This window comes from Fusarium proliferatum, assembly GCF_900067095.1.
Source record: "Fusarium proliferatum ET1 genome assembly, contig: FPRO_scaffold001, whole genome shotgun sequence".
NCBI lineage: Eukaryota > Fungi > Ascomycota > Sordariomycetes > Hypocreales > Nectriaceae > Fusarium > Fusarium proliferatum.
The window spans coordinates 162,355-176,650 of NW_022194790.1; the positions used below are offsets into that span (position 1 = coordinate 162,355).

Genomic DNA, 14,296 nt, shown 5'->3' on the forward strand with positions numbered 1-14,296 from the left:
ACATTTCTGGTAAGCTGTGCGAACCCCTCTCTCGAGTCTACATGTAACGTAGCCGTTCCCCATTCGTCTGATCAGATCCTCCAATTAGGCATGTCTGCCTTGTCTCAACTCAGCCTGTACAAATGCCTCGTGCGGCTGAACCCGGCTGCATCCCACTAGCCCCAGAACATACCTAGGCCTTCCCCTTCTGCTTCACTAACGCCTAATTCTACAAGCTCTTTTGACATAGTGTGCCTCGCGTGGCTTTTAGGGCGCCCAAATGATCTTATCTCCACGGTCTAGACCGTTGCAGTTCTATTTTGGACTTTCGGCTGAAACCATGTGTCGGTACACAAATACCCGCTCTTGGCACTCTTGGCCTTTCGCTTGTAATTCTTCGTGGATTAACACGACGACGAAATGCCTTTCGACTTTAAGGCCTACGACCAGAAATGCCAGGGCTTGACGCTCGAGGAGCTACAGCGAGAATGGGAGCACTATACCCGCCTAATCTCGGGCGCTGCCACGTCGACTGCGGTGTCGGGATGCGCTATCCCCCTCACGCTGGGGGTCTCGACCATTGGAGTCGCCATGGCAGCACCAGCGATTCACAACGCACGGAAGAAACGCGAGATCATCGAACGGCACCTCAATCGACTGAACGCGACGCATAAAACACGAAAACGCGATGTCCTTGGAAGTATGGCGGTCAGCGGGACGATCGGCGTTGTCACCCTCGGGGTCGGAAGCATGGGCGCTGATGCAGTAGCGACTGCTGGTGCAGAGCACGGCATTCAGTCAATTGTTGCAAATGAGACTGCTATTAAGCTCGTGTCGCATGCTGCGCTTGATGGCGCGGGGATGATGGTTGAGCATAAGCACACAGACCATCTCAAGAAGAAGGATGCGCGAAAGGCGTTTCAGAAGGCTGGTGTTTTCCAAGCTGTGCAGGATGCTAAGGCCGCTGAGGCTGGGTATACGATTCAGCCGTATCAGAACAACGGTCAGGTTTACGCTGCTGGGAGCTCGTCTCAGGCACTTCCGCCGCCGCCGCCACCGTATAATGTTGCTGTTGGTCAGACACCTGTACCGCAAGGCTACAATGTTACGCCGAATGGGTATCCTCAAGACTTCAAGGCACCAGTCGCTCAACCGCAAGCTGAGCAGTACCAGGCTTATTTGACGCCACATGTCACCGGGCAACAGCCTATGCAACCGTATGAATACTCACAACAACAAGTCCCGACATACGGTGCACCATCGCCTTTGCCTCCGGCGAATACGCAGATGTTCTCACCACCTCAAACTCCAGCCGTGCAGTACCCTCCTCTGACTATGCAGGCACCGAACGTGCAGCAGGCACAGCCGCAGCCTCTCTACCAACAACAGACAGGAGTTCCGCCCTATATTCCTGCTTCAACACCGCAACCCTTCAACATGGCTCCAATGTATCAGGCTCTTCCTCCTGCTACACCTGCGCCGTCAACTCCGTATCAGCAGCCACAGACACAACAGGTCCCGGGCATGGTATTGCCTACGCCTCCCCAGGACAGCACTCAAACCTATATGCCTCAACAAGTACAGCCACAGCCAACTGGACAGATCACTGGTGCACCTCAAGCGGGATACTTCCCGTCTGCACCTGCAACACCATCTGGATATCCACCTGCTGTCACAGTTCGCCACCAGCCAACGCCGCAGCCTGTTTCTGTAGCTCAGGTTCCTCCGCCTGCTGACCCGGCCAATGTCTACCAGGCTCCCGTACAGCATGTTGTTCAGCACCAGACTGGATATCAGTCATCTCCTATATCGGCTGCTCAACCGCAGTATCATCAGCAGGCTGCCTATGCATCACGACAAGTTCCTCAACAAACTGGCACTTATCAACAAGCCCCGGCGCCAGCTCCTGCACCTGTCGATCGAAGAAGCTCGTTCGTTGCCACGCACCAACCAGCCTACGCTCCTCATGCACCATACAATCCTCAAGATTGGGCTCCTAAGCCTCAGCAAGCATATACTCCTCAGGCTCCTAGCATGGCCAATCCAGCTGCACCAGGCATGCAGTATCAGATGCCCCCGACACCTCTCCCAACTGGCTCAACAGTAAATCAGTATCAGTACGACAACAAAGGTTCATACTTTCCAGCCCAGCCTCAAACCCCTCAATTGACAGGACAAGCCCCTCAACAATATCCACCAGGAAATGATCCCGGGGCCCCGATGCACAATCCTGTACAGGTGACGCAATAGCTGTGGAGACGTGACATTGGTGGGTTGCAGATGGAAGTATGAGTTATGCTTGATTAGTTAAGGGATATGAAATAAAGTAGAACCAGTTAGCATGTAATTAGCAAGTACATTTAAGGCGCACAACTCTCCCCTTTGCCGTATCTATTCAGTGGTTATACATTGACCAGTTCACAACTGAAGCCATTCGAGTGGAGTATTGAGAGAAGGATCTGCGCTAGTCTACAATAGGCAATTGTGCATTTCGACTCATCCAAGGTCATACATACCTTTTCAGCGGGACCCACCTCTCCCTAATCTCTATAAGAACAACCAACAGAACACAAACCTCGCATCTCACCGATTCATCATTACAAATGACAGCACTAAACACCACCAACATGGACGAACTAGACATAGAGCTAGACATCATCGGCCAGCAACCTTTCATGGTCAAGATCTACACCCAAGTCAGCTTCTGCTTCCCCGTCACCAACCCCTCCACGCACCCAACCATCACCGCCACCCTCAGAAGCGGCCTACAGCGTCTACCGCAGAGCTTCTCTTGGGTAGCTGGCCAAGTCAAAGACGATGGCACTGGCGTCTTCAAGATCAGGCCGTTCGAGGAGACACCGCCCCTGGTAGTTAAGGATCTTCGAGATGACCCCTCAGCACCGACGATGGAGGGCTTGAGAAAAGCAGAGTTCCCCATGAGCATGTTTGACGAGAACAAAATTGCGTCGAAAAAGACTTTGCCCTTTGGACCTGGTTTTTCACCTGATGATCCTTCGCCTGTGCTGATGTTTCAGCTTAATTTTATTGAAGGCGGGCTCATATTCACTGTCAACGGACAACATGGTTGCATGGACATGACGGGTCAGGATGAGCTCATTCGACTGCTCTCCAAAGCTTGTCGCGACGAAGCTTTCTCAGAACAAGAGATATCAACAATGAACCTTGACCGCAAGACCATTGTTCCGCTGCTCGAGAATTACGAACTCGGGCCTGAGTTGGATCATCAAATCATCAAGCCCCCACCAACCACTGAGACCCCGCCAACACCGCCAAAAGCAAGCTGGGCATTCTTCTCGTTCAGCTCAGAAGCCCTCTGTGAGCTCAAAGATAAGGCGACGCAGAGTCTTGACGGACAAACAAACTTCATCTCAACAGATGATGCCCTATCGGCGTTTATCTGGCAATCCGTCAGCCGCGCCCGTCTCCCCCGTTTGGAAGATTCCACCTCGACTCAATTCTGTCGCGCCGTCGATGTACGCACGCAACTAGACGTGCCAAAGACCTACCCAGGAATCCTCCAAAACATGACCTACAGCGTCTCAAACCTATCTCAAATCGCCAACGAGCCCCTCGGCATCGTAGCATCTCGCTTGCGGTCTCAACTCGGCCGCGACGATCTCCGCCGGCGGACCCAAGCCATGGTGACGTATCTGCAAGACCGAACGAACAGAGCAAGCGTATCTGTCACGGCGGATGCGAATCCATCGACTGATATTATGTTGAGTTCATGGGCGAAGCTGAAATGTTGGGAGTATGACTTTGGACTTGGATTGGGAAAGCCTGAGAGTGTGAGGAGGCCGTTGTTCGAACCGTTTGAGAGTTTGATGTATCTCATGCCCAAGAGACCAGACGGAGAAATAACCGCAGCGATATCATTGAGGGATGAGGATATGGAGAGATTAAAGAGTGATGAGGAGTGGATAAAGTATGGGAAGTTCATTGGCTAGGAATATGTTCGAGTGGTTCGCGGGGCTTCAATGCAACGTTCCAGCGGGGAAGGTCATGACATAATTCAACATCACCCGAGCTTTATGCTTATTCTTGTTTATAGAGTTGTATCTTGCGGAGACAATATGCAGATCTCGGACTATTACCCAGATGTGCCGCTACTGTGATAGGTGCGGGAGATGTTGGTGACGATCGTAGGGCTTGGCGTTTACGGAGGATGAGGAGTAGAGCCGAGGCGATGGCCGATGAGATGAGGTATAAGTTAACTGTAATCTATGCGACTAATGATTTAGAGCACCATCAAAAGTTTCTTGGTATCAAGTTGCACCATGGATTTGTCGGCGCTAGGATTCCCTGGGGCGTTGCCCGACTGGAGTAACTTGAACGTCTTGCACCGCAATACTCTCCCAGCCCGAGCCCACTTCTACTCCTACCCCGACCAAGAATCAGCTATCTCATTCAATCGAGAACAAAGCTACTTCCACAGTCTCAACGGAACATGGAAATTCCACTATGACATCAGTCCCCTCGACGCACCAATCTGGGACTCTGCCAATACCAGCTCATGGGATGACATTGAAGTCCCAGGCATGTGGCAGCTCCAAGGCTACGGAAATCCTCACTACACCAATATCGACTATCCCTTCTCTGTAACGCCCCCTAATGTCTCTTACGTTAATCCCACTGGTTCCTACTGGCGACAGTTTGAAGTACCTGAACAGTGGGATGGTGATCAGATCAGACTGCGCTTTGAGGGCGTCGATAGTGCGTTGCATGTCTGGGTCAACGGTGAACAGGTTGGCTATAGCCAGGGAAGTCGTAATCCGAGTGAGTTCGACATCACGGACTATCTCACTCCTGGTCAGGCGAATGATCTTGCTGTACGTGTCTATCAGTGGTCTGATGGTTCTTATATCGAGGATCAGGATCAGTGGTGGCTCTCCGGCATCTTTCGCGACGTTTACCTCATCCCTTTCTCTGAATCATCGATCATCGACTTTAAGGTTGACTCTGAACTTGGCGACTCCTTTGATGAAGGCTCGTTTAAAGTCAATGTGACCATTCAAGGAAAAGAGGGCGACCTTGCTATCAGCCTGCTCTCGCCTAATGGTTCCGCTATTGATGAATGGAAAGGGTCGTCTTCTGATGTCTACGAGAAGAAGCTTTCTGGTGATGACTTTCACATCTGGTCCGCTGAAACACCAAACTTGTACACCTTACTCATCACCTTCAACGGAAGGACCATCAGTCAGAAAGTCGGTCTCCGTCGAGTCGAGATTAAAGGCTCCAACTTTTATGTCAACGGAAAGCCCATCATTATATACGGAGTTAACAGACACGAGCATCACCATCTTACTGGACGGACGATCAGTTACGAGAACATGCGAAAGGATCTCTTACTCATGAAGCGATCAAACATCAACGCCATCCGCACAGCTCACCAGCCTCCCCATCCTGATTTCTTTGACGTGGCTGACGAGCTCGGCTTTTACGTCATCGCTGAGTCAGACCTTGAATGCCATGGATTTGGTAGCATTGAAGAGACAGAGGAAGAAGCTGCTGAGTGGCTGTCCAACAACCCCGATTGGGAAGAGGCCTATGTCGACAGAGCTCGTCAGCTTGTGGAGCGCTTCAAAAATCATGCATCAGTCATTATCTGGTCCCTCGGCAATGAGTGCTTCTACGGTCGGAATCATGCCGCTATGAGCAATTGGATCAAAGAGAGAGACCCGAGTCGGATCATTCACTACGAACAGGACCGTAATGCTACGTCAACGGATATGTACAGTCAGATGTACAGCACGCCTGATGATGTGAGGGAGTTTATCAAGACACATACAGACAAGCCGATCCTGCTGTGCGAATATGCCCAGTAAGTATTGCGCATCACTACATATAAGCTTGAGCTAACAGTACTAGTGCCATGGGTAACGGTCCAGGTGGTCTTGTAGAGTACATCGACCTCTTCAGAACCGAGCAACTCTCCCAAGGAGGCCTGGTCTGGGAGTGGAGCAATCACGGACTTCTGAAGAAGGAAGCGAACGTAACATACTACGCCTACGGAGGTGACTTTGGTGACGAACCGAATGATGGGGATTTTATCATGGACGGTCTTGTGCTGTCTGATCACTCACCTATGCCTTCTTTGAAGGAGTACGCCAAGGTAATCCAGCCCGTTTCGGTGAAGCTGGCGAAGAATGGGAGTGCAATGACTGTTGTTAACCACTATGACTTCTCTGACCTGAGTCATCTCGAGGTTTCGTGGCATGTTGTCGCAGATGGTCTCAAGACTGACGCTCACGCACTTGACCTTCCGAGAATACCCGCTGGCGCGAATAGGACTGTGGCACTGCCTTCGGGATTGAACATCACGCAAAACGAGGCATGGATCACTATTGAGTTTAGGCTGAAAGAAGCCACCGTTTGGGCTCCCAAGGGCCACGTTATTGCATGGGACCAACTTCACATCCAGCACCCCAGCCTCAACACCCGGGATCTATGGCTTGTCCGTCGTCAAGACAGCGGGGAGTTCCAGAAGAACGGAACCAAGATCCTCTATAAAAGTGGTGATTCATCCTTTGGGTTCGACTTGCTCCAGGGAAATGTCACTTGGAACATCAACGGCGTGGATATCTTCCAGCGTGGCCCTGAACTCTCCTTCTATCGCACCCTGACGCAGAATGACGCCGCTTCCTCTGGCGACGGACCAGTCTGGGATCAAGAAAAGATCCCAATGATCTACCCTCAAGTCAGAGACGTAACCTGGCGTGTCGACAATGATGGAGCTATTGTGCACTATAAAGTCTGGGTTGGCGTCAAGACGCGTGCTTGGGGCGTTGAAGCAGACATGATCTACAGGATCCCGACTAGCGGACCTCAACTTCAGCTCGAAGCCCGGGGCGAATTTATCGGGAAGAATGAGTCGCATGTCATTCCTCGTATTGGTCTCATGGCCGTTCTACCTGAGTCATTCGACGACGTGTCATGGTTCGGCCGAGGGCCTGGAGAGAACTACAAAGACTCTAAGCAAGGTTCCCGTATCGGGCAGTATAGCTCCACAGTGCCGGACCTCTTTACGTACTATGACTACCCTCAAGAGAACGGAAATCGGGAAGACCTGCGATGGCTGAAGATTGGAAACAAGGACGTGACACTTGCTGCGCGACGGACGAAGGACGAGCCATTCGGCTTCACGGCTCGGAGGTACATGCCTTTTGACCTGGATGATGCACAGCACCCGCATGATCTGAAACCACTAAACATGACGGTTCTGCACCTTGATTACGATAACAACGGACTTGGATCGGCTACGGTCAGGGTCAGACCGTTTGAGAAGTATAGGTGCTACACCAAGCCATTCAACTTTACCTTTGACTTCAACATAGTCTAGCCCTGCTATCAAGCGCTGCATCTTCAGTGCAATATGATTATGCGACTTCGGTCATGATAATAATTGATTACTGAACTTTGTTCTTCCCAACATGTTCCAGCACACGTGCATATCGGTGAGCATTTTGGGGGATATTTCTAGTTACACAACTGCCACCATTATGTTTGATCCCGAATATAATCGTTCCCAATTAGGAATACGAAGAGATGGTTCGGTAGGTAACTTGTCTGAGCGGGCCGAGGCATTAGCGCTCAGAGCACCACGTTCGCGATTAGTGATCAATAATTACTGATCAAAACGCATGACCCGAGATCGGAGCGAATTGTAATCAGCTGAAGCAGCTATTACAAAACCCTCCGGTAATTTCTGAATTTTGTAATCTTTGTCGGAATATGTTAAGAGTAACGCTACCACACATATATACCTACACCTGCTGGATGTCATGCATGAATCCTACCCTCTAACTTCATACAACACAGACATTTCCCAAACTGTATTAGTCAACCATCTCTCTCACTGAAAAAAGTCATGGCCCGTCGCATCTTTGTCATCGGAGCCACAGGTGCCCAAGGTCTCCCTGTCTGTCGCGGCCTCACCAAAGGTGGCGCATACAGTCTTCGAGTCCTCACTCGCGATGCCAATTCCAAGCGGGCCCAAGAATTAGCCAAACTAGGCGACGTTGAGTTTATTGAGGGCTCATTCGCCAACGAAGACAATCTGCGAAAGGGCTATGAAGGATGCTGGGGCGGCTTCGTCAACATTGATGGCTTCAACACTGGTGAAAAGACAGAGACTTACTGGACTATCCGCGCGTATGAACTGGCAATTGAGTCTGACATTAAGTTCTTTGTTTTTGGAAACTTGGACTATGGGTATAAGAAGAGTGGCTATGATCCCAAGTTCCGCTGTGGCCATTATGATGGTAAAGGTCGAATGGCTGAATGGATGCTGAGCCAGAGACAGAGTCACAACATGGGCACTGCGATCTTCACTACGGGTCCGTATATGGAAATGGCGGTCTCAGCACAGACCCCCATGACTCCGCGCATTGTTGAGGGAGTCGTCACTTGGGCTGTCCCTCTCGCCGACGGAGCGATTCCCCATGTCGCGCTCGATGACTGCGAGCACTACGTCCGCTGGCTGTTCGATAACCCTGAGAGATCCAATGGACTTGATCTGGAGGTTGCTATCGATCACATCAATTACCGCGACCTCGCACAAGCGTTCCAAAAGGTCACTGGCAAACCTGCTCAGTTCATCGACATCCCGTTGGAGACATACTTTGAGCACATTCCGTGGGCGGCCACCGCTCCTGCTGGCTACAATGCAGATCTAAACGATCCTGCTACGATGTCATTTAAGCAGAACTTCACTGGTTTCTGGAATATGTGGCGACACTCTGGTGGGAACAAGGGCGTTGTGAAGAGGGATTATAAGCTCTTGGATGAGGTTCACCCGAACAGAATCAAGACTGCGGAAGAGTTCTTTCGCCGAGAAGAGGAGAAGCGTAAGGCTCAGGGACTTCCTAGTATCTTTGAGACTATCGAGAGCGGGAACCTGGGTATGATCCTCAAGTTGAGTGAGGACGGTAGAAAGGGCAAGTTGTAGATGGTATGTTTCCCTGGGCCCAATTGTGAAAGATTGTGAGATACATAAATATAATTATCGCAAGAATAAATTCTGTAATAAAATAAAACATAAATAGTTGTCGATTTTGTAACATTAGGTCCATATCCCGTATATCGCTGCCTCTCTTGCAAATACCAAACCATGATTTGTGTTCAGCCAATCAGAGCTCCTTCACCGTCGTAATCTCCCAATCCAATGCCATGCTATGTCTGAGGCCTCCTTGTTCTCCTAGTTAATTGATAAGAGTGTTATTTTGAGTAGATGGACCCCCGCTGATGGCTCACATCACGCACCTCGCACGTTCTCCAAGACAATCCACTTCTGACGTATCCTTGGTATTACCACAAAAATGACATTACAGCCTGTAGACAGCCTTTATCGGTGAAGACTTCCAGCACGTTGGCGTGGCACGCCGTGACGAGCCTCGCTCTCTCGCCTCTCAAGGCCCCAGTCTTCAACCTTTGAGTCTTCCGGCAGAACAGGTTTTCCACCGAGACTGGCCAAAACTGTTTTATTAGTCGCAGTGAAGTCGTCCAGAATCTGGAGCTCTTTCAGTATGAACCATCGTGGAACGATGAGAATACGAAGGGGAATCATGAGAATGATTAGAACCGGAAATCCAATCGCTGCGATGGTATGTGATATAGCCACGCACGCTGCGACACCGATGAACTGCAACGCAATGTAAAGGAAGACCTTACGTCGGCGTACTCGAATGATCGGTTCATCGCGCTGAATGAAGCGTTGCTCAGACTGAAGATAGATGAACTTCTGGAGGATGCCATTTGACTCAATCGACCCCCACTGAGATTGTCAGTATCATTTGGCACGAGAATTAATGGATAGCTGCAGGGCACTTACGCCGACAACAAAGAAGACACCAGCAAATACCGCGGCCGGCATGAGATGCAGTACGACAAGGAGAGGTCCCGTCATAGTCCCTACCAACCCTAAACCCATCAAGAAGTGCGACACGCGCTGTTCAACCACTGCTGTGGCTCGCACGATGGGACGCCGTATTTCTTGATCCTCTCCTCCAGACGTCAGAATGATCTGAAGGTCAGTTTCGTAAATAGTTAAAGAGTCAGTATGAACAGGTGCCTTTTGCAGTCAGCGGAAGAGCGTAAACATATGCAGATGGGCTTACTGTACCTGAGGAACAAGGCCATTGGGCATGGGTAGCCCAAGAATGCCAGACAGAAAAGTCGTGCAGCCCAGAAGAAAAAAGTCCCAATGGAATCCACCGGGCTTCTTGAGGGGGTATTGTCGAGCCTGGGCAGTGATACTGCTGACGTTCTGTAGGAGTTATTAGTGAGGCAGTTATGGCTATTTAGCGGAAGCAGCACTCACATGGTCATAATAGAATAAGAGCATTGTTAAAAGGCCGAATGGCATGGCTACGAATACCCATTTGACTTCCAAGTTCCAGAAGTCAATGAGCCAGCTTCTAGATTGAGTGGGATAGAAAGCTCTGGTGACGGGCACTCGCTCGATGTGCGTTGATTTGATGTTGCCAGGGAAGTGAGAGAAACCAACCCAGAATAAAGTCCCGAACTGATCGTGTTAGCGATGAGTCATAACTGTGGTTAGGTTTGTGGAAATACTCACCACGTAAGCATAGTCTGCGAGTACTGTACGGACGCTTGCCTTCCAGATCGTGCTAGAGCCTATCTTCTCGAGACCGTAGACAGTTCCAAAGTAAAGAATGGCGATTAGACAAGCCAAATACCCTGCTGCCTGCCCGCCCTTGTCAAATTCATTGACAAGTTCCTCGACACCTTTGACTATACGGACCGTCAGCCACTCGGTAGATAAATGGTGTGCAAGATAAGACCCACTGATGTATATAATACCGACATACATGCCAAACGACTCGCTGGAAAAGTCGGTCACGTAGCGCATATAATCGCACGTGTTGAATATAGCAGCTAGCCAGTGAAAGATTGCAGCCCAGATACCAGTCCAAGCCATGAACTGGGGATAGATGGAGACGTCGTACATGCTGATAATGTCGTAGATGGTGAAGTTGAATAGCGAGATGAGACCAGTGACGCCGACGATGGTGAGCGGCTGGGCACTGAACAGGCTAAAGACAATGGCTGCCATGGCGGAAGAGAACAGAGCTTCGTTGACGCCGAAGAATTCGCCGGTTCGGCGATACATGTCGAGAGTATAGGCTATAGCAGGAAGGAGACTGTAAAAAGCGCAAATATCAGTAAACCATTGCATCTACCGGGTGCATATCGTGGCGACATACTTGACAAAGTACATTCGGATTGTACTGGCGACAGTTCTATAGGTAAAAGCGTCGGTGATATCGCTTGGGTAGTAAGGAAGTCTTCGCTTAACATCGTGGTACATTCCTTTACCAGGATGGAAGATTCGCCATCTCCTCCATCCGCGTCCAGCATCGTAGGAATACGACAAGTTCGACTTTTCTTTACGGAGTGTACCGTTGCCAGGCGAGTTACTCTGCTCAATTTGGCTCGACATATTGGTAGGCGGTAAGGCAAGTTGAGCATAGGCCGCTGAGTCGTAGGATGATGGTAAAAAGCATGGAGAGGTAGTTTGGGGCTGGTAGGGTTAGTCTCTTTATAAGACTCGGGGACTGGGTACAGGATTTCCTTCTAGTTCTGACTCGATATAGAAGATGCGGCCGGCGCCCCTGTCGGTCCAAGAGATCATCCAGTGGGGCCGCTCTTTGCCCGACCCGGGCAGAATTTCCATCCAATCTCACAGGCATCAATGATCGAAGGCGATATTTCCGTGGGCAAAGCATCTCTAGAAAGAAGGGCACAATAGAAATCTGATACGCAGCTTGAGTCGGGCATCTTGAAGCCCGGTATACTACTATGAGGGCAGCAAATTCAGATTTTGCAGTCGGTTTCTTTTGACATTACTCAATGCATATCTTGTCCATGCCATGGGGTGAAGACGATGACGTCCCGGCCAAGTCTTGACTCGGGCACTTTCTTATCCAATCACAATCGAGGACTAGCCACCCTACTACTGGCGCCACCATGGATTTTCTGCCCGGGCAGATATCTCCTTCAACATTTGCCTTCGCATCCCATTTCTCTGCCGTGATAATATGTTGGATGATGCGGCATACCATCTTCCAGATGCTGTCCAGGCCGATATTTTGGAGAAATTGGACACATCACTTTTAGGCATCCCATGGGCCAAATTCAATACCCCGGTGCTACGCTTTGAGGCGTTTGTAGAAGATGGGAATAATGCAGATGGCGAAAGTTGCATTTTTGAGACCAACGACCGGCTTCACCATATTTTCTCGGTACGTCGCGTGTACTCCAAAAGACCTGTTCCAAGACTGACACCCCCAAGCATCGGGTTTCAATCCGTGCAACCACGTCATCGCAAGCATCTTCTCGCACTAATGTGAATTGCGAGCCACATTCTCAAACAGAGGAATACCCTCATCCAATGATGGCCTCGAACAATAGTGAAGCCCGCCACCCTTCATCGGCGTCAAGACTATCGCGTAAGCGTCGTCACGGCGGTTTACGCCCTCCCATGGCCACAGCTGCAATGGACGAAAGCATGGAAGTCCCGCGTCAAATGCAGATAAGCGCCGGAAACTTCCCAAAGCGCGCCAAATTGAAACCCGACGGTGTTTTCCTTCCCAGAGAGTCCTCTCTCAGTAAATTCATCATTGGTGTATGGGAGCAGATACATTCGGGCCTTATCCTGGAACCACATATTCTCACCGAGCAGCTCCAGCTCACTACCGCCGCATCGACCCATACAAGTCCCATGAATGAAGCTGGGATATCAGCAGACCTTTCTATAGCGAGCCTCTCAGAAGGCTCGTTCGATATATTCACGCGAGGGAACATGTTTTGCCAAAGAGTCACACAGGCCAGTAGAACCTGTCGCTCCATCGAAGTTATCGTTCAAGCTCGCTGGATCGAACTTTTCGATTCCTACGTACAACATCTGACTACTGGAAGCTCTGGAATCTCACCCACTAAAGCCCGAATGAAAGCGTTGGCTGAAGCCTGCACTGACTTTGGCTGGAGCGAGAAAGAACTGCGGAATAAAATGGCGATTTGGCGAGGCTACAAAGAGATCAAGGATGTGTTGGGTTGGGTGGCTCTGGTGTTTTCTGGCATGGGCCTGTATCGCCTTTGCAAATACCGAATCGACTTCGACAAGGACAAGTTCAGTCGAGCACGAGCGTTGAGATGCCGGATGGAAGTCGCCGCGGATACTCTGCACCGTAATTGGCGTCAACTCCTGGCTATTGTTGGGAAGTCTACGGAGAGACGTTTCACTGGCCATCCCCACGACTGGGTTGTCTGCCAAGATGGATCAGATCCGGTTCCTCTGCGATCAACGTATTTGCAGTACGACCCGAATTTTAGCTTTGAACATGTCGACGAATGTGTTATCGATACCACGTGGTGGGGAGCTGAGGATCCTCGTTGGATGCCACCGGCTTCTCGCTCATTAGGCATTGCAAACAAAAACACTTGTGTATTGTGCGACCAAGTCCAGTCCGACGATGCCGTACTCAACTCATGCAAATGCTTCGCCAGCCTATTCAGCGGACCAAGACTAACACCCGCTGTGCAAATCTTTAGAACTTCCAACGGTCGCAACAACGGCCTACAGGCCCTCGTTCCCTTCGAAAGAGGCGTCGCCATTGGAGAATTCACAGGGCTCGTGACAAGGGGCATCAAAGACCAAGACGTGCTAGATAGCAAGGTCGGTGACAGACGATACCAGATATGGCAAGGGAGGCAGGGCAACTTTACAAGGTTTGTGAATCATAGCTGCAAGCCAAATGCGCAGTTTGAGAAGTTTACGTGGCTGGGGACAGAACATATTCTGCTGGTGAGCAACGGTATCGAGGCTGGTATGGAGATCACGGTTGACTACTCTGAAAGCTACTGGAAAGGGCTGGATAAGAATTGTCTTTGTGGTGAAGGTTGCTGTAGGTATAAGAGAAGTGATGGTGGGTGAGGGAATAGAAGTGGTTACTTATTGTCGTTACTTACACTTAAAGCAATAGTTCTTCTAATAATTAAACAAACTTTTAAAGAAAGCTGAAAATAAGAATAGAGGGAATGGATACTTATAGTAGTATTTATCTCAGTATCCCAGGCCATCAGAGCTATAGCATAATATTATAAACTGCAACATCAACGTCAGAATGTGACTCAACCCTTGATCACAAGACGCTGGTAGCCTGGTAGGCTCCACTGGCGTGCCGTCATCCTCTGCCCACCTGATTTTGAGGGAAATAAGATTTAATTAGTGATTTAAGCTTCATGCAGTCAATTAGTGCCGTATTTACAATTACGC

At 50.0% G+C, this 14,296-nt stretch overlaps 6 protein-coding genes across 6 annotated transcripts; 5 read left to right on the top strand and 1 right to left on the bottom strand.

Moving 5' to 3' along the window:
• Nucleotides 1-399: 399 nt before the first annotated feature.
• FPRO_02083 (uncharacterized protein) lies at nt 400-2,229 on the top strand (the record flags this gene model as incomplete). Its single annotated transcript, XM_031231816.1, has 1 exon — nt 400-2,229. The coding sequence occupies one exon, from the start codon at nt 400-402 to the stop codon at nt 2,227-2,229; it is 1,830 nt and encodes a 609-aa protein (XP_031074391.1).
• Nucleotides 2,230-2,582: 353 nt separating this feature from the next.
• On the top strand, nt 2,583-3,947 carry FPRO_02082 (trichothecene 3-O-acetyltransferase; the record flags this gene model as incomplete). Its single annotated transcript, XM_031231927.1, has 1 exon — nt 2,583-3,947. The coding sequence occupies one exon, from the start codon at nt 2,583-2,585 to the stop codon at nt 3,945-3,947; it is 1,365 nt and encodes a 454-aa protein (XP_031074392.1).
• Nucleotides 3,948-4,277: 330 nt separating this feature from the next.
• Nucleotides 4,278-7,339, top strand: FPRO_02081 (uncharacterized protein; the record flags this gene model as incomplete). The annotated part of the gene is made up of 2 exons (XM_031232038.1): nt 4,278-5,821; nt 5,869-7,339. 2 exons carry the CDS (start codon nt 4,278-4,280, stop codon nt 7,337-7,339), a joined length of 3,015 nt encoding a protein of 1,004 aa, XP_031074393.1.
• Nucleotides 7,340-7,867: 528 nt separating this feature from the next.
• Nucleotides 7,868-8,947, top strand: FPRO_02080 (uncharacterized protein; the record flags this gene model as incomplete). Its single annotated transcript, XM_031232149.1, has 1 exon — nt 7,868-8,947. One exon carries the CDS (start codon nt 7,868-7,870, stop codon nt 8,945-8,947), a length of 1,080 nt encoding a protein of 359 aa, XP_031074394.1.
• A 396-nt stretch (nt 8,948-9,343) lies between these two features.
• On the bottom strand, nt 9,344-11,461 carry FPRO_02079 (uncharacterized protein; the record flags this gene model as incomplete). Its single annotated transcript, XM_031232260.1, has 7 exons — nt 9,344-9,772; nt 9,830-10,069; nt 10,121-10,264; nt 10,319-10,522; nt 10,577-10,752; nt 10,807-11,162; nt 11,226-11,461. The coding sequence occupies 7 exons, from the start codon at nt 11,459-11,461 to the stop codon at nt 9,344-9,346; spliced, it is 1,785 nt and encodes a 594-aa protein (XP_031074395.1).
• A 598-nt stretch (nt 11,462-12,059) lies between these two features.
• On the top strand, nt 12,060-13,954 carry FPRO_02078 (related to SET domain-containing protein SNOG_11806; the record flags this gene model as incomplete). Its single annotated transcript, XM_031232372.1, has 2 exons — nt 12,060-12,263; nt 12,314-13,954. The coding sequence occupies 2 exons, from the start codon at nt 12,060-12,062 to the stop codon at nt 13,952-13,954; spliced, it is 1,845 nt and encodes a 614-aa protein (XP_031074396.1).
• Between the last annotated feature and the right edge of the window lie 342 nt (nt 13,955-14,296).